This window comes from Phaenicophaeus curvirostris, chromosome 1 (assembly GCF_032191515.1).
Source record: "Phaenicophaeus curvirostris isolate KB17595 chromosome 1, BPBGC_Pcur_1.0, whole genome shotgun sequence".
In the NCBI taxonomy this organism is placed as follows: Eukaryota; Metazoa; Chordata; class Aves; order Cuculiformes; family Cuculidae; genus Phaenicophaeus; species Phaenicophaeus curvirostris.
Window position 1 is genome coordinate 188395285 of NC_091392.1, and position 18797 is coordinate 188414081.

Below are 18797 nucleotides of genomic sequence, written 5' to 3' on the forward strand. Positions count from 1 at the left end.
GACCCACCGAGGGGAGAGGGAAGGAGCGTGGAAGCGGCGCCAAAGGCGTCTCGCGAATCCACGCTCGGCGGGGGCGCTCGGCGGCGGGAGGCGAGGGGTTAAGTTACATAAGGGCGTGCGGGGAAGGGGCGGAGGCGGCGGCTCGGGCCGGGTCCCCGCGCGGCGGGAGCAGCGGGGGGGGGGGTGGAAAAGCGGCTTTATCCCTCCCTCCTTCCTCCTCCCTCCCGGGTCGCCATGGAGACGGGCGGGCGGCGGCGCGGCTGTCAGTGAGCGCTCGGCTCCGCGGCAGCGATGGATCCGCGGCGTGGCTGCGCCGAGCCCCCCGCCGCCGAGCCGCCCGCGGGCAGGATCAACAAAACCGCCTTCAAGCTGTTCAAGAGGAGGAAAGGCGGCGGCGGCGTGCCCAGCATCTTCGGGGTGAGGAGCGGAGGCGGGGAGGGGAAGGGCGCCGGCGGAGCGGGGCTGGTGCGGAGCCGCACGCACGACGGCTTGGCCGAAGCCGCCCCCGAGGGCGGCGGGAAGGACGAGCCCGCGGCGGGCCGGGAGGCGCCGGGCGGCCCCGGCTCCGTGGCCAAGTCGCACAGCTTCTTCTCGCTGCTGAGGAAGAACGGGAAGGCGGAGAGCGCGGAGCGGCGGCCCGGCGGCAGACAAAAGAAGGGGCTGCGGAGCATCTTCGGCGGCGTGCGGTGGCACAGGAAGGACAAAGCCGGCAAGGAGCGGCGCGGGGAAGCCTCGGAGAGCCCGCCGGGGCTCACCGCGCCCGGCTCGCTGACCGCCAGCTTGGAATGCGTCAAGGAGGAGCCGCCGAAGCCTCCTCGCGAGGCGGCGGGCGCGGAGCGGCGGGAGGAGCGGCCCGGGGCGGCGGGCGGCGCGGAGCCGGCCGCGCGGGACCCCGAGCCCGGAGCCGCCGCCGAGGACGCGGCTCCCGCGGGCGCCGCTCCGGGAGCGACCGAGCCCCTCGCCGGGCCCCGCGGCGAACGCGGGCAGGAGCCGGCGGCCGCCCCCGACCCCGCGTCCTCCGCCGACCCGCCCTCGGAGCCGTCCGCAGACCGCATTTGTTTGATGTTCGCTGACGTGACTTCACTGAAAAGCTTTGACTCTCTTACAGGCTGCGGAGATATTATTGCGGACCGCGAGGAGGATGCGGGCGGCCGGAGCGGCGGCTGCGAGAAGAGCCTCCCCGGGGCCGGCAAGCCCGGCGCCCCCAGGAAGCGGCCCGGCGGGGTGGCCTACCAGGGCGGGGGGGAGGAGATGGCCAGCCCCGAGCAGGCGGACGACACCTGCCTGCAGGAGTTCTGGGACATGCTGTCGCACACCGAGGAGACCCGCCTGGAAGAGGGAGGAGGGACGAAGAAGCCCGAGGGCTCGAAGGAGAACCGGGGCTCCGAGGGGGCCCAGAACAGGGCGGCGGCGAAGCGCGGCGGGACCCACCAGATCCCCGTCCACCTCGACCGCAAAGCGGAGCCGAAGGGCGGGGAGAAGGAGCAGCAGGAAGGCGTGCCCAACAGCGACGAGGGCTACTGGGATTCCACCACTCCCGGTCCCGAGGAAGACGGTTCCGCCGGCATCCAGAAGGAGACCGTTCCCAGGGACAGCTGCAGCGGGGATGCGCTCTACGACCTCTACGCCGAGCCGGACGAGACCCCCCCGGCGGCGCCCGGGGAGGCAGCGGTGCCCTGCCCGCCGCGCTCCAAGCCCGTGTCCCCCGCCGCCACCGCGGGCTCGCTGAGGACGCCCTCGAGCACGGCGAAGGACTCCAAGATACCCATCAGCATCAAACACCTTTCCTCGCACCCTGCCGGCCACGGGACGGACGCCGCTAACAGCCATCACGCCGCGCACCATCACCCGGCCAAAAGCGAGATGCACAGAACGAAAATCCCCGTCTCTAAAGTTCTCGTACGCCGGGTCAGCAACAGGGGCTTGGCGGGGACCGCAGCGAGAGCTGCCGCGCACCAGGACGGGGCCAAGAAGTAGGTGAATAAGAGGTGAGTAGGACCACGGCGGACGGCGAGGTCAGGGGGTGAAACTCCGCCTTCGAGACCGCAGATAACGAATTAGTTTTGCGTCACCTGAAGAAAGGCACCTGAGCGGCTCGCTTTGCTCTGCTCCGTGGGTCTCCACTTCTGAACCCCTTCTTACCAGACCGTATGGCCGAATATGAGAAGTCGACTTCTTTTCAAGCACTTTTTTTTACATTTGTACCTTTTTTCTGCAGCACTGAACACTGGGGACGTTCAGTTTTACATGCCTTTTTGGAAGCAGGACTTGGATTATGAGCCTAAATGAGCATCCTTCCTCATGCAGAGCAGTGCCACGAGTTCTTCAAGGGACCAGAGTTGTATAAGGAGCGACACGAGGTTCTCCAATACACTTTTAGTCATTTCGGGGGGAGGAGCGGAGGGTGGGCGCCTGGCTCCGAAAATGTCATTTGCTCAAAGAAGATGTTGGAAAAAAACGCCAAGCAAAAAGCAACCAACCTAACAGGTATTTTACCTGCTGTAGGAACAAGGGCACTGCTCAGCAGCAGTTTTGATTGACTTGTGTGCAGTAGCTCACTGAGGAGTTAGGTGGACTTGTCTAACAGGAAAACGTATTTTTGTTCATCTGTGTGTCTGGTTGGTTTTAATCTGGTCTAATGTAAATGGGTAACAGAGACACCTGACGTAGGTTCAGATGTTTACATCAACACTCGTCTGATAACGCGTACAATCAGGTTCAGGGAAACATTTTACTTAATGCCAATATATACACACTGTTCACATTTATACAATAACTTGCTCGCCATGTGTAAATATATACATATTTTAGCAGATTTACTCAATGCTACAGATTTTTTATAAAAAGAAAAAAAATCACTTGTCTGTATTATCTAGAGTTTAAGCAAGATTTAGTTTTTATAGGTAGATAATTTTACAGTTCTAAAATGGTAGAACTTTGTGTAAGTACCCTAAATTAGAACAAAACTCTGTTTTGTATGGGCTCATGCATCCCTAGATAAGTAAGTCTGAAGTGCTGATTTTATTCCGGTGGCACATTCCATGTGTCAGAGCTGAGGTTCTGACAGCATCGCCACTGCAAACCTCTATTTTCAGGGGTTTAGACACAGTTGCTCTGGGCTTAAACCTTATGGAGAAGGAACCCAGGAAAGAAATGTTTTTTAATTATTATTTTTAAAAATATATAAAATTAGTTTTTGACTATTTAAAGAAAGTTTGGGTTCCTGTTGCTTTTTATTTTCATTCTTAATAATGTCAGAATAATTTTACTTTAAGAGAGAGGAAATATGGTAAGCTAGTGGTACATAAAATGGTCTGATGAGCTTAGCTCTTATGAGAAATGTATTAATGGCCAGAACTTTTTTGAATAGTGGCTACCGCGCATGGGCATAGACAACATTTCAAAGAAATTTAATAGGGTTTTAATGTGCCTGAGGACGTATTTTTGTGATACACTGAAAAAGCTCCAAAAATCACTGAAGTCTAAGGGTAAATGTTATGTATTTACAAAATATTTTGATATAAGTATTTAATCATCAGACCACAGTTAATATAAAGTATATGCTCCAGTGTATCTGAAAAATAATATACATTTAAAAAATATACATGTCTATATTATGCAGAGAATCCTAAATTCACATCATTGAAGCTAATGGGTCTGAGCTTACATAGCAGTTGGTTTTATTGTCTCTTAATCTGAAAGAAAAAAAGGAAAATAAATATACAGACTATACATTTGAAGGATATTAAGGTTATAAATAAACCATAAAAAGCCAGGAAATACCATAAAAAGAATTGTATATATGTGTATGTGTGGTTCACTGGGGGAACGACCTTGTAGTCACAAGGGTAAAATTGGCATCTAGTTCTGAAATTACTGTGGAATTTAATACCAGACTGCAACGCCCCAGTGAATAGGGAGAAAGCGTTAGTTTTCCCCATCAGTCCCTGTTGTCATGGTTTGAGTAAGAACCTTAATACACTTCAAAGAGAATTATTTTATATGTTTTCTTCCTAATGTATATGTATGTGGTTTTCTACATGCCTGCTCACACAGACGTGTTGTACATATGCATGTGTAGTGAGGACGCTCCTCCTCCGAGGGGTACGTGCACCGGGGTGAAGACGCACACCCGTGCACGCTCGCACTCGTGTGAGCGCAGCCATGCGTGCATGCTCCCACGCACAGGCTGGGGGGATGTGCTATAGATCTGTCTCAAAACATGCTGGTGATGATTTCCTTTGCCTGAGAAAGGGATTTGCGTTTGGCCTGACTCTGCTTGTGCATTTTAGAAAGCTGAAGCTGAAATGCCCTCAAAAGGATGAATGCACAGAACACGGAATATTGTCCGGGTCCTTGGCCCTAAACCTAACATTCCTTTTGTTTTTGTTTGACTGTAAGGGCCACATCTTTCCTTGCATGACAACTCTGCAGAAAATCCATAATTCCCCATTTTGTTTAGCAGACCAGTTGGGCAGAGAGATTCTATAGGGTACTGGAAGTTGAGAGGGAAGGAGGATGTGGTGACCTTGGGGTAGTACCATTAAAACTGGAAGCACTGAGTACAGATAGTAGGAGTGGTGCATCTTTAAAACCTCTAAAAGATAGCAGCTACCATCTCTACAGGACTTTTATGTGGCAAATTATTCATCATATGTGTTTTGTTTGCATTGTGGCATGTCTGTATCGAGAAACCAATAGAGTGACACTAGACTAGCTCCCTCTCACGTAATGACTAATGCAAATCATCATTAAAATACCGTGGCTTCCCTTCATTTTTCTCTCTCTCCTTTGTTTTCTGCCCCATTTTTCCTCTGTCCTCTGCATGCCAGTGGGGGCTTCCTCCTCAGTGCTGACCCCTGGTGTGGAGCAGAAAGCCCTGGGCTGGCAGCTGAGCCAGTGGGAGGGCGGCTGTGCTGCCTGCTGATGCCAGGTGCTCCCCAGTCACTCTCTCCAGCTTTCTATTGCATACCCAGTGTAAGTACATTTTGCAAATCTCTTGGTGGTTCCTTTGGCTCCTTGCTATGTACGTGTTTTAAGGACAATCATATCCTTAAAAGGAAAATGGAAATGTAGCTTGTAGTAGGGCATCAGTGTTTTGAATCATTGCAGCATAGTGACGTTGGTTCAGGGTAATGGTTGTGTGAGAGGAAAAATACAATTTAATGCTCAAATTAACTTTGGATTTATAAACCTCACTTTTGTCTTTAACCCGTGTATGTTTTTTTATTTTGAAAGATGATAGACAATTTAATATTTACTCGGGCTTTCAATTTTCATAGAAATATATTTGTGTAACTCCACACTATGCCTAAAACAATCATTGGAAGGAGATTCAAAGGCTTTCTTTAGACCTATATTTAATTACTGAAAGATCCCTGTAAAATACTGTGAGATACCTAGGAACAAGCAGTTAATGGCTCACTGTACTTAAAGGCTGAGACATGAAGAGGTAATAGTCCTGAGGCATTCTGTGGTGATTTGCAATTTTATTTATGTTACCCTCTTTAAACATGTATTTTCCTTAGCTTTGGTAGGTGTCCAGGTCGTAATGGTGTTCTGGGTCCCAAAATAACATTCCCAATGCTGTTGTCATTTTGATTTTCTTAAGTATATTTTTCTTTGTTTGTTTTGTTTGGTATTTTGTGGTCTGGATGATGCTTTGTAATTATCAGTTATTGTCATCCATAAAGGATTTTATAGATCAGGACTTTGCATTTAGTTATATGTACTGTTTGCACTTTCAGGTCACTGCTGGTAAATTTTGTATGTTCTTAGGATATTTCTGTGTATTGCGTAGCATTTTGTAGCTGTCTGCAGTGACTGCAGTGGTACACATTCCTGTCCTATATATAAGCACAAAAGATTTTCTTTCAGTAGCATGAAATGATGTTTTTGTGGACTTCTTTTGTCATGGTAGGAGTTAAGTTTCCTGTACTGTATGTGTGGCCTGCAACAGACATAAAGGTTCTTATTTTCCCTGTAGTGCGTATGCATTTTGCTCTTGCCAGTAATAGGACTCAAGCACATGTAATAGATTTCAGAAGAAATTCCATGACTAGAATAAGAAAAATCTATGTGCAGTCTTATTCCATCAGTCACCAGCATTTTCTTCATCCACCGTGAATATCCTCACCGCTGTTTCAGGGTAGTAGAGGAATGAATTTTAAAAATTACGTGCATAGATGTACACTATGAAAATTAATTCACTGATTATTTTTTAATGAATCTTACTAAATTATTTATCTAAGCTAAGCGAATATTGCACCAAAGTCTTCAAAACCTCTGATACAGATGGTATTTTCAATAAGATACTGTAAGTGCAGATGAGCCAAATTAACAGGCTTTGCTTAGCAAAGCAAAACCTAGTTGTTTCTTAAATTTGTAGTACTGACAGAGTTTGCAGATCAGAGGGAGCCATTGATTCTACTACATCTCTGTGCTTGGAGGGTTTTTTCCCCTTCTCTAATGGACTACTTTCAGGAAAGGCTTTTCAGCAAGATAATGGTATGAAAGAGACCGTTCACAGTAACAAAACCCACTTACAAGGCAGATGGTTATCTAACAATCATAATGGGGGACTCTTAAGTAAGATGGCCTGAAAATGTATTTTCATAGTTATTGATATGAAAGGCTGAGGCTTCTGTCTTGGAAAAACAAATTGACACTGGCTCAAAGATGCTGCACGAATGAATCTTGGCAGCATTTATACATGAGAGCTTCTGCAGGTATTTTTTATTTTATTTTGCTTTTCTTTTATTGTTTTTCGGGTTTTTTTTGCTTTTGCTTTGTTTATGTTTGCATTACGATGACATAATCCCACATGTCTGAGCGCGAATTGCACAACAACTGACTCTTCCGAGAGTCGATGCTGAGAATACACTGTCAGTTGTCCTCAGTGGCCTGGGACTGGTCCCCACTAAACAGCCTTCCTCTTCCATTGAGGGATGGGATGATGGGATTCCCTTGTCTGAGTCAATGCGTTGTTTACTGTGAGCATGAGGTATCTGAATCTGTCTTGCTGTTTGTGTTCGACAGACAGCTTATTTTTAATTTGACTCATGGGAATTTTTTAGCTCATCATTATCTCACATCTCTTCATTGTGAGCATCTTGGCTAGGAACGGTCAGGACTGGTGCGGTGTTTGTTAGATCCATTTCATGTGGAGAGAAATGGAAGAAATTGTCATATCTGAAGTAATAAGAGCTGTAATCACTCAAGCCACATCCTTTGGGCCTTTATTCCTGCAAAAGCACGTTATTAAAGGTCTTCTTGCCTTAGAAGGCTTCTCCATCCAAAACAGTGAGTACTATGGCCTGGGGCTCCCTTTTATTTTCCCCTCCGTGTCCCTCATTCCCTCTCAGCCATACTGCTGTTGCTTGGGAAACCAGGGTTTTTGATCTAGCTTTCCAGCACTGGTAAAGAGGAGCTGCTGCCAGTGTGTTCTGGAGGCCTTTGCTCCTACTTCTTGGTCTTGAAAAAATTAATTTGCCTTCAGAACAATTGGCAAAGATAGGTAAAATGGAGATCCGTGCTGTGTAATCTCATACATGTGGGCGAGTGATATTCTGCGCAGAATAGAACGCATCCCTCTACTTTCCTGTTGTGGACAATTTAGCAAATATAGCAGAGGCGCATGTAGGAAAACCTAGAAGCTCTTTGTTATGGAGTCGGTACCCAGATTTTCTTTATCTTTGGTAAGAGCTGCTTTTCTTTTCCTTCCTGTACTTATTTAAATGAATAGAACCAAAGTTGTAGTGGGGAGTGGAAAAGGTTATGTACTTCACTGGGCAAGGAGGCTGAAAGGCTTGTTGTAGCAGTGGCTGAAAGAAGATGTTTGCTTTGCCTACGCTAACATCGCATCCAGGCAATGCTCTGCAATGGCATTTAGTCCATCTATGGCCACAACATTAGAAAACTGGCATTCGCCAGCGTGACAATCTCTCTCCAAGGTCCAGTTGTGCTGTGGCAAAGCTTCCATTGACTCCAGTAAGAATTGACGAAGGTCCTTAATCTCTTAGTCTTAAAGAAATAGTGTTTCTTAAGTAAGTCTTCCTTTTTTTAAAATATGAACATTATTCAGGTGATTGTGCAGTCTTTTATATATCTGTAGTAGTATTTTCACTTATCTGAATGCAAAGCATGTCTTCCCATTGTTTTTCCTTCTTAACTAGCAGCCACTCCCGCCCATAACTCCAATGCTCAGCGTGTTTAAATTACAGCTAACACAATCACTGCCTACCTTAATTTAACTCGTGATGGCAAAACCAGGACCAGATCCTTTCCAGATCACTAAACCCCCCTGCTTATTGTGTCGTTGTTCATGTTTTTTGATACAGTAACTAATGATGCCTTTCTTTAATTATTACACAGCCACATTTTGAGTCTGTTTTTAGAGAGATCAGTATGTAGGGACTGAATGGTAAGATCTTTAACAGGTTTTTGTTATTTTGGATGGTGTCGCATCAGAACAGTTGCTATTTCAGTATCAGGTTGTTTCCATGGCCATTTTATGTAGATGCATTCAAAGCTTTGAACATAATGTGCTTTTAAAAGAAAATTGAGTACATCTGCTTTGAATTAAGCCTGACCTTAAAATGTAAAAGCTACACATCTTGTTTAATGGCTGCAAAAGGGAAGGTTGGCCCCAACTCACCTGCACCCTGGGGAGCAGGGCACTGTCACTGGGGTAATTTGCAGGCTGACCCTGCCATGTGGTCCCAGCAGAGGGGTGCGAGGGCTCACGGTGTGGAGGTGTCTGCCAGACTGGACAGCAGCAGCCAGTGTGGTGGTGCTGTGCTGGAGTGGGAGGGTTGATACAGTGGCTGAGAGGTGGGATGAAAGCAAGGGCTGGACTTCTGGTCCTTGTGAAAAAAGAAGGCTAAACGTATGCCTATAGCTCTACTTTTCTTGCATCTATGCTTGGATTGCTGTGTGACACTGAGTTGGGAGCCCAGTTGTGTGAGTCAGGGTGTGCGTAAGCCAGTGCTCCTGCTGGTGGAGTACAATGGGACTGCTCTCATCAACACCTCAGCAGTGCCCAGTACCTTCATTTCTGAAGGCAGTTTTAGCACAGACTTCCACAAATCCTTTGTAGCCCAGCAGTGAACCAGTGGCATGTCACTGCTCTTCCATCGTTGTTTTGCCAGGGGTATGTGAAGACCCAAGCCCTCGGCAGGGTGATGAGCGCTGACTGTGCAGAAGCACTACCAGGTCCTAGGCAGAGTGCAATTAACTTTCTGCAGCATGTGGCTTGATAAAAGCAATGTTATCCTGCTTTTCAAGAGAGGGAGCAAGACTAAAGCTGTTGCCTTTGTGTAAAATAGAAGTGAATCCTGTAATGCGATAGATTGGAACAGCTAAACAATATCTCAGTCCACCAGTATTCCCTCTGAAATCAGTGGATCTATTAGCGGTGTTGTTACTATTAGCAGCGTGGTTGTTACAAAGACTGAGTGAAGATTCAGTAATTTGGCCCCATCTGAATTTTCCTTTGTAAGTTTGTCAACAGTCTGTCTCAGAAAAGCTCTAGTGTTAAGGCTTGTGGCCCTCTTGAAATGGGGGCTGAGGTATGAGTGTGGTTAGTGGAAAATACAGATTCAGTAAGTCCAGAAAACACAGCATGGCTTCAGTCTTTCATCACAGCCCAACTCTGCTTAAATATCATGGTGTGCCTGAGGAAAACATAGCAGGGACTGCTCCACACTGCATCTGACAAACCGATGCTGCCAGGGTTTCCTATGTGCTGCAAGGGACAGGTGTGTCCTGTTTGAAGTCACTTAACTTGTTTCTGTAAGACGTGTTAGAACTGACAGATCACTGTTAATTACAGTTTTCCATTATATTTTTTATGTCAGCCACCTCCAGTAAGGTAGCATGTGACCTATTCAAGATAATGAGCGAGTAAAGCCAGAACTCCCTGCTCTTCTTATCTAAATGGTTTGCTAATAATCTGGTGAGTTTGTGTGCACCAACTTTTTCTTAGTGAAAGCTCACAACACTCCTGGGGGTGTTTTTATAACAGACTGTTAGACACACTCTGCTCCTTTCCACTTCTACAAACTTCAGTGAGTATGTCTCTCCTCAAATCGCTGTATTCTTAACATATTCACAACCTAACTGATAGCAATAGATGTCTTTCTTCCCTGGCAGTTCACAAGGATATACTAATCAGTGTTTATTATATTTTTAATTCTGTAAATATTTATTTTGGTACTCTGTGTATTTATTGGCACTGATTCTGGTGTTTGCTTATGTGTCATTGTACATGTTGATGGTTTCAATAGTCTTGCTTCTAATGAATGTAAGGAACTCAGACTAACTGCACTTTTCTTCCATTCAAAAATCTTACAGTGAAAAATATTCCCACTGTCATTTTATGTGTTATAATGAATACAGTTAATAAAATCAGTTGTCACTTTTCATTGATGAACCTGAAGGTTACTTTTTGATGTTTGAGCAAGAGATACAGCCAATCTATTCAGTGCACTGGAAAATTCTAGGCTTTGGAAAGCAAGACACTGGGGAATTATGTCCCCAAAATAGCATAAAAGAGAATATTTGGGCATGTGTGCACTTTCATTTTTATGTAAAAATGCCTTCAGCAGTTTTACTAATAACGTCATGGAATAACTAGACTATATTCATTACTTAGGGGAGGGCTTTCATAAATGAGAGAGTTTTGGTCTTCTGTTTCATCAGCATGTTCTTTGGTTTGTTTTTTTTGTTGTTTTTGTTTGTTTGTTTTTTTGTTTTTTCCCCTATCTTTTCTTCTGCTTTAAATCACTTAGTGGAAATGGACTGAGTTTCATTTTGTTTTTCAAATCAGCTTTGCTTCCTGATTGTGCTGGTCAGGAAGCCAGCAGGGAAGGTGGTTCTCCTGGCACAACTGACTTTGGAGTTGCAGTTTTGGTGTGACAGCTAGAAAACGCAGTCTGCTGAAAGCTACATTTCCCACCTTTAAATCTGGTACTTGACTGCTACGACTATGAAGTGACATCTTTTAGAACCTCTGTTTTGTAACTTTCTCTAGATTTCTTGCATTTAGAAGATGCATAAAGCATTTGCATCAGTATAGTTTTAACTCTTACGTGTATTTACTTCAGTTAACTAAGTAGTACTACCTTGCTAAGTGTTCTCCCGTGTTACTACTTGTTCATGGAAGAAACGGAACCCAATAGAAGAACTGGAATAAAATCTACTCAAAAGTTTTCAATGAACAGCAAAGCAAAAGCTATGAAAAGCCCATTACCCAAGTAAGTAGCAGGACATGGTGACGCAGTGTAAATTGACCCTATGTTCACAGAAGTGTAGTCCCTATTCCTGATAGCAGGAATGAGGCTGAAGAAATGTTTTCCTGGTGATTTAATACACAAGCAATTTTGCACTCATGTCTTCTCAGCCTGTGTTCCCTTTTGCGCATTCATGTCTTTAATCCTATACATCTGGAAGCAGAAGAGCTGTGGTTTAAATTATTCCCTGCCATGGAAGATTGCTTAGTGATTACCTTGCTTGTGTCCAGGTATAGCTACTGGGATTTTGGGGGGCAGAGGGTTGGAACTCTTTTGGGTTTGGGACTATATTTTGGGGTTGAAACTAGATGATCTTTAAGGTCCCTTCCAAACCAAACCTTTCTATGAAAGGAGTTGCAATGAAGCCCAGGGCAAAAGTACAGCAACCTCATGAATCTTGAGTACTGTGGGTCTGTGTGATGCAGCTGTGAACACCTTCCACAAAACCAGTCCACAGTAGCTGTGACAGAAAAATTTGAAGTGTCTCCTGAAACCAGGAGACTTGGCTCAAATGTTCTTTTTGAACTTAAGATAAAGAGGCTATTTTTCTAATATTGATCTAATAGTCCCGCCCTGATGAAAACCAAGATCAGTCATTTCTGACAGAACATCACGATTTTCATGGCCACCTTGCTGGAAAAGTGTTTGCAATGAGACTGATGACCTGCAAATCTCCCTGTGAATCTTGTTGAAGATGAATGCTCCATCCAATTTGCAAATTTATCAAGCAAGAAAGAGGAGAGAATATTCTCAATTCCTAATAATTGATAAGGAATATTGGCAAGAATAATGGACTAGTCAACAGTCTGTGAGTGAGTAGTAGTCTTATTTTCAATCTTTTCCCTTGAATCGTGGTATTTTTTGCTTTCAAAGTGACCATACAGGAGTTATTTACTAGGAGCTCACATTGAGCAGATGCCTGCTCCTACCTACCACGTTGCACATCTGCTTTCAATTAAAACCATTCCATGGTGCCCTGAGGGGGATGGGAAGGAGGCTTGAAGGTTCTGCAAAGGGTTGTTTCAGCAGCCACGCATGCTGATTTGGCAGCTGAGGACTAAGAACCTGCTTCATCTCTAATGACACATCACTCCTTTTGCTCTGCAAAGACCCTTAGCACTTGGCTCAGACATTCAGTTAGACCCAGAGAACAGAAAGTCTGCTCTATTCAGCACTGCACGTGAATTCCTGGTGAGATGACCTAGAGCCAAGGGTTACCACCGGAGGGGAGGGAGGGCTTGTGCCTTCTGACATAGTGCTGGTCCGGACCAAGAGATCCCAGTCCCTCTTCCACTGCTTCCTTTCCAGGCAATTGTGACCTGATTTACAGAAGGCTGGAGGTGCCAAATTTTAAAGTCTGATCCACAAGATCAGCTGCACTTATCTGTAGTGTTGCTCGGAACGTTTGGTCTGAGGTTTTATGATAAAATTTCACTATCACTTAAGCACCTGTCCCAGGCAGGCTCAAAAGCATCGTGTGGCTGTCTGCTGTCCTGTGTGCCATGGTGGGAATCATGGACAGGCTTCCTCTGGTGGCATCAGCCTTCTTTGTTGAGGTCACTTGGGCAGAAGAGAGACCTGAGTAAAGAACCTCTGGGTGAAGGTTCCACATGAGCAGAAGTTGACTGGGTAGAAGTACGGCAGTATCACAGAGGTGGTGGGAGAGGTTGAGGCAGCCAAACCTAGTGCAGGCAGAAGCCTTACGGGCAGCGGTGTCCTCTCCTGCTTCACAGGGAGGTTGCCTCCGTACGTGGCTCAAGTTCCTTAAAGAACATACTCAGCTGTAGGCTACCGCACTGTGGGAACAAATGGTGCTGAGCTCATTGCCTGGGAACATGCAAGGTGACATGCAGAATGTAAAGTAAACAAACTTCCTATGACTGAACAATATTTTAAGGACAGAAATAATGCTAAATCTGTCTGTCATTTAAAGCAAATCTGCCCTGTACCTGCCCAGCTCCGTTTGTTCACCTGTAAATATGAAAACACAATCTAATTTTGCCACACAACAGGTTTGAAAAAATAAAGACAAATGTGTCTGAGTAATACAAGTAATCAAAAACCTGGCTATGAAGATAGTGGCCACAATCTAAAATGGACATGAAGTAAACATCTGTTCTACTACGATGATGTAGAGGATCAGAAAAATGATGGTAACAAAAAGCAAATGGATTGTTCTGAGTATTTCTTAAAGAAAAATAGACACAGATAAGAATTCAACTAGTCTTGGTATATCCTTACAGCAGGGATATATTCCATCCACATCTCTCTTTTTCTGAGTTTCTACCCTTCATATTCTGCACCAATAGATTTTGTTTACTGACAGATAACAATATGAACGAAAATACATTACTTACAGTGAAGAAATCAGTCCTGCTACTCTTTTACTTATAGATGTCTTTTTTTCTGTGTTAACAAATTATGCTTCTGATCTTTCCAATTAGACCATACCCAGTCATTATTGTGCCACATTTAGGGTCTGATTACACAGCCGCTGCATCTGAACAGCTTGATTCAAATCAGTAGGAAATGCTTATATGCAGCAACTGCAGAAACTGTTCTTGCATCCTTCACAGAGCTGCTTATTGCTGCTTTCTCAAGGGCTTAGAATATTTACATCTGTCATCACTACCTGAAGTTGAATATGCTAGTTTTCTTTTTAATTTTTTCCTAGGGTCTGATAGAAAACCCCATAAATCTGCAAGTTTTATGAAAAAAAGGGTTGGACCAGATTACATGGTTAAGTTAACTTGTCTATGCCGGATCTTAATTCTCTCTCAAGATGAAGCATGTATTCAGACTGATTTAAAATAAATGACTGTACTGGAAAACAAAACAGACATCAGAGCACAAGTGTAAAGGCAAATGTCAGCCCTTGGCTCTGAAATGACTGGGGCCCTCAATCTGAGCTATGAAACCTTACATTTCTGCCTCAGCACAGGCAAACACACAACACTATTTATAGCACAGCCTTTTAGTATCCTTCTGTTAGAATAGGCTTCATTGGAGGATTTACATGACTAACCAAAAGCAAAAGCCTTTTGTACTTGGTTTCCATAAGAGAAAGCCAATGTGAAGCTGGTGTTCACTGGGCTGAATTACAGAAAATATCAGTTACTAGAAATCCAGTTACTAATTCAAAGGCATCTGTTACCATGGCATAGGTCTCCTCTTCCCTCTCCATGCCCCAGATTTAGCACCAATGATGGGAGCTTAGTGAGAGCTCAAAAAGAACAGTTCTTACCTCTGAAAAATAAAATGCATACTCAAGGGAAACCTCATGTTTTCATGGCAACTAAGGAGTAAAGGGTTAAGGCCTAGGAGATGGCTCTGAACCAATAAACAGCACAAAAGGCTCCTATTAGCAAACCAAGAGCCCAATGTGTTCTCATTTCCCTCCTGGTATCTTCAATTAAACCCTTTGGGCCACAAAGTTACCGTTCCTGCCAAGGACAACAATCAGCATGAGGTGATTATTTTAGGTTCTGCTGCATACCCTGAAGTCTCATGAAAATGAGAACCAACCCTCCCATCACCCTCTGATCTGATTTCCAGGGCAGGGCAGGCCTGTCAGCTAGCCCCCATCCTTTCATCTTGCTGTGCCAGCTGCAGGCACCCAGGCTTTCCCAAGGGATGCCACTTTCTCACAGATGCGTGCCTGTTCCTGCCTTCCAGATGGCAGTGGTCTTCTTAACAAGCTCCCTGATTTCTCTTTCCCTCTTGGGATTTCATTTCAATGTTATCTTGTCACATCTGTTTTGCTCCAGTTGGGTGATGTGCAGGAGCAGGAGTTGCAATGCTGCTCCAAGAGGTTACCAACCTCCAGCTTCTGTGGTTGTTTCAGACCTCCCTGCTGCAGAAGTGCCCTGTGCAGTGAGGATCACTGATGTCCTGGTGCCCCAGCTGCTGAGCAGAGGTAAGGATGACTTTGTTGAGGTTTTCAGGCTGCTTGTTTCCTTGTCTTGTTCTGCATCACTGAACTTACTCTTTCCTCCCTAGAGCTTTCCTGCAGGGCTTTTTGAGGCTTCCCAGCACTGTTATAGAGCTGTTTAACATAGCTTGGGAAGGAGGAGAATGGCAGGGAATACAGGGCAGGGAATTGGAGCCAGGTTGTGATATGCTTTCATGCATGTTCTCAGTGAAAAACTCGATCTTTTTACTTTTTCCACCTCTCAACAGGGATCATGATCCCATGATCCTTCTATAGGAAAAGTTTCATGTGGCCAAATCCTCCACACCTTAACCCGCTATCTGTGAAGTGATTTCAGCCATGAATAGGGGCAAGGTGCAAGAGTAGCGCTCTCTCATTCCTCTCATCCTGCCCAGATTCACCAGGGGCAGATGTGGCTGTAACCTAAATGAGAAGAGGGAAGGAAAAGCCCTCTTTCCCATTTTTTTTTTATTTTTTGCATGGGATAGCAGTGGTAAATTCTTAGGGTGAGGATTTAGCTGAAGAGGGGCCATGGAGCAGCCTTCCCCTTTCCCTGACTATGCTGCTGGTGCCCTCGGGGCTCTACAAATGTGCAATTAAACAGCTGGAGCTGAAGGGTGTCGAGAGGAACTGGCAGCATCGTGGAGCAGCAGGAGGCAGGTGTTATAGTCCTTTCTCAGCTGAAGCCCCACACTGTGGACCCTTCCCCTGTCAGAGGCAGGGGAAGGATAGACGTTTGGGCTAAAACTTCTGAGCCTTTTGATATATCTGTCCTTAGACCTGGCTACAGATGTCCTTGCCTCCAGATGTTCTTTCCGCTGTGTCCTGTACATCTTTGACCTGCTGATGGCCCTAGACTCTCCAGCTTTGTGAAACTTATTGAAGAAACACTAGAGTAGAAAGTAATACCAGTCATAAAGGAGTGATCTGCTTCCTCCATCACTTCCAGTTTTCTGGTAGGGATGGCAGCAGTAATTATTCATTACTCCCACTGCGCAGCCAGAAGTCAGCTGTCCTTGGGATTTGATGAGACAGGCATTGAACCTTGCAAAGTGATGTGGTGCCATTGTTCTCGGGAAGGGCAGAATGGGAACTGATATATTGTTTGAACTGGTGACCCACCTCAACAAGCAGTGTATTTCTGTCCATGGCTGCCAGGAGAGGAGATATTTTACAAAGACACATGAAGATGCTATTGTGGATAATTATGGAGTGTCTGTTTCACAGAAAAGGTACTTTTGTAACTTCAAGTAGTGATATGTCTCTGTTCTGATGAAAACTGTTTGTATGGTTTGTTACTGCTGAACAAATGATTCCCAATTGTATAAATATTCAGCTTTAGTCAACCTTTCATAGACTCACAGAATGTCCTGAGTTGGAAAGGACCCACAAAGATCATTGAGTCCAGCTCCTATTCCTGCATAGGACAACCCGAACATTCACATTGTGTGTCTAAGAGCATCATCCAAATGCTTCTGGAATATTGTCAGTCTTGGTGCCGTGACTACTTCTGTGGGGAGCCTGTTCCAGTGCTCTACCACCATCTGGGGGAAGAACCTTTTCCTAATGTCCAACCTAACCCTCCCCCGCACATCTTATGGCTATGGGTTCCACACTACACTAAAAGAGAGAAAGAAAAAAACGCACCTTATGGGATGTGAGGAAAATGCTGATGAAATTTTAGGTACTAGGTATCTATTTTTAATTGGGCAGGCTCAAAAAGAAAGGAAGGTAAGAGAAGGAGAACATCCCATTGAGGTGAATCATATTGCCACGAGGTTGTTTGAAATGGTGTCATTACTCATGCACGACTCGCATTTACAAAGGAAAAAAGTAGTATTTTTTTAGGGAGACTAAAAGCATCTCCAGGCCATCATCCATCAGCCAGGGCTGGATATGATGCTGACCTGACACAGGTTTTGTCTTGCTCTGGGCAGAGCTGGCTGGGCTGTGCCACCGTGGCTTTTGCCTTCCCTTCTTGCTGGGCAGGCAGCAGGAGCATGGCATTATTCAATGGAGGTACTGGGAAAACTAATTCAGAAAGTGTTTGTTTCCAAATCACGTGGTGTGTAAAGCTTTGGTAGTTTTTAACTGGCTCTTGGCTGGGTTTTATTTCCTCCTGCATTTCAAGGATCAGCGTTGGAGAGCTGGGTGCTGCTGTGGCTGGGGTGTCAAGCAGCTGCCACCAGCAGTGTCTCAGCAGAAGAAAGCTGCTGCCTTCGCTCTCCAGTAATTCACACCATGCCAAGTTCTGCTCATTAGATTTTATAACCCATGGGAGAAACGTTAGTAAATTTAACAAGGTTTTGCTGTGGGCTCACACTTCAGTGACTGGTTTTGGTCCTGGAGCAGTGTCCTGAGGACTTCTCAGCCCAGCCCTTATCTGCCTGACTGTGGCCCCTACCTCGGTGAGCCCCCTCCTTTGTGTCTCCTTGGGCTGTCCCTTACAGAGCCACAGATTGCAGAGGGCTTGAGGTCATCTAGTCCAAATTTCCTGCTCAAACAGGGCCATCTAGAGCCAGTTGCCCAGGACCCTGTCCAGACAGCTTTTGAGGATGGAGACTTCTCTGGACAAACTATGCCAATGCTCAGTCACCCTCATGGTAAAAAAGTGTTGCCTGATGTTCAGAGGGAACCTCCTGTGTCTTAATTTGTGCTCAATGCTTGTGCTTATGGTCTCTGGTCCTCTTGCTGGCCAACATTGAGAAGAGCCTGGCTCCATCCTCTCTTCAGGTATTTATATACATTGATGAGATCACTCTAAGCTTCCTCTTCTCCAGCCTGAACAAGAGAGATATTTTCTAAAAGTGTCACTGTACTGCTAGAACCACTTTGGAGAAACCTGCTGGGATCAGGGGCCTTCCATCCTCAGCCCCACACCATGCTTTGCCCCACAGCAGGCACGCATGGAGCCCAGTGAACCTGGAGAACTTTTAGGACCATGTGCTCTCTCAACAGGGAGAGGAGGAACACACAAGACCTCGCTCTGTATGTGGTAGCTTGGGGTTGAGAGGTGATGGAAGGGTGATGGAGGGGGCGGAGGGAATTCTTCCTAAGAAGCAGCACCAGCTTTTTCTGCCACAAACCGATGCATGATGGCCTTAATCAGCTCCAGGCACCTTCTCACAGCAGGTTTGGTGAAGCTGCTGCAGCTGACAGCGCACATGAATGCTGCTGCTTTGAAGTCCCAGCTCACCCTTCTTTTTCCTGTTAGATACTCCCATGAAGAGATAATTTCCTTCATGAAAGGTGAGGTACTGGCCTAACAAGTTCTCAACTGTGAAAAGCATATGATTTATTTAAGATGTCTTTGTACTCTGATGTGGACCCCCAGCTGGATGAGAGCCTCTCCAGGCTGGTACTGCCAGAGTCACAGCCCCTGTGGTCTTACAGCACTGATAGACCAGGCAGAAGGCATGGACATCTGCAGAAACTGAGTCCACCCTGAGGAAATGTGGTTAAGTGGAAAAGGCATTTGCAGGACCAAAGAACACCTGTGTTTTAGTCATGCTTCTCCAGCTCACCTGCTTCCTGTCTATGTGTTAACCAGCCCACCTCCTTGTTGGGAGTTTACA

The 18797-nt window shown here is 45.7% G+C and overlaps 1 protein-coding gene across 1 annotated transcript; it reads left to right on the forward strand.

Moving 5' to 3' along the window:
- Positions 1-222: 222 nt before the first annotated feature.
- Positions 223-1981, forward strand: AMER2 (APC membrane recruitment protein 2). The gene has a single exon (XM_069850017.1). It carries the CDS (start codon positions 292-294, stop codon positions 1975-1977), a length of 1686 nt encoding a protein of 561 aa, XP_069706118.1. The 5' UTR covers positions 223-291; the 3' UTR covers positions 1978-1981.
- Positions 1982-18797: the final 16816 nt, after the last annotated feature.

Bases quoted from the DNA above. Each gene is read 5' to 3' on its own strand.
- AMER2 (XM_069850017.1), top strand. From the start codon at position 292: ATGGATCCGCGGCGTGGCTGCGCCGAGCCCCCCGCCGCCGAGCCGCCC.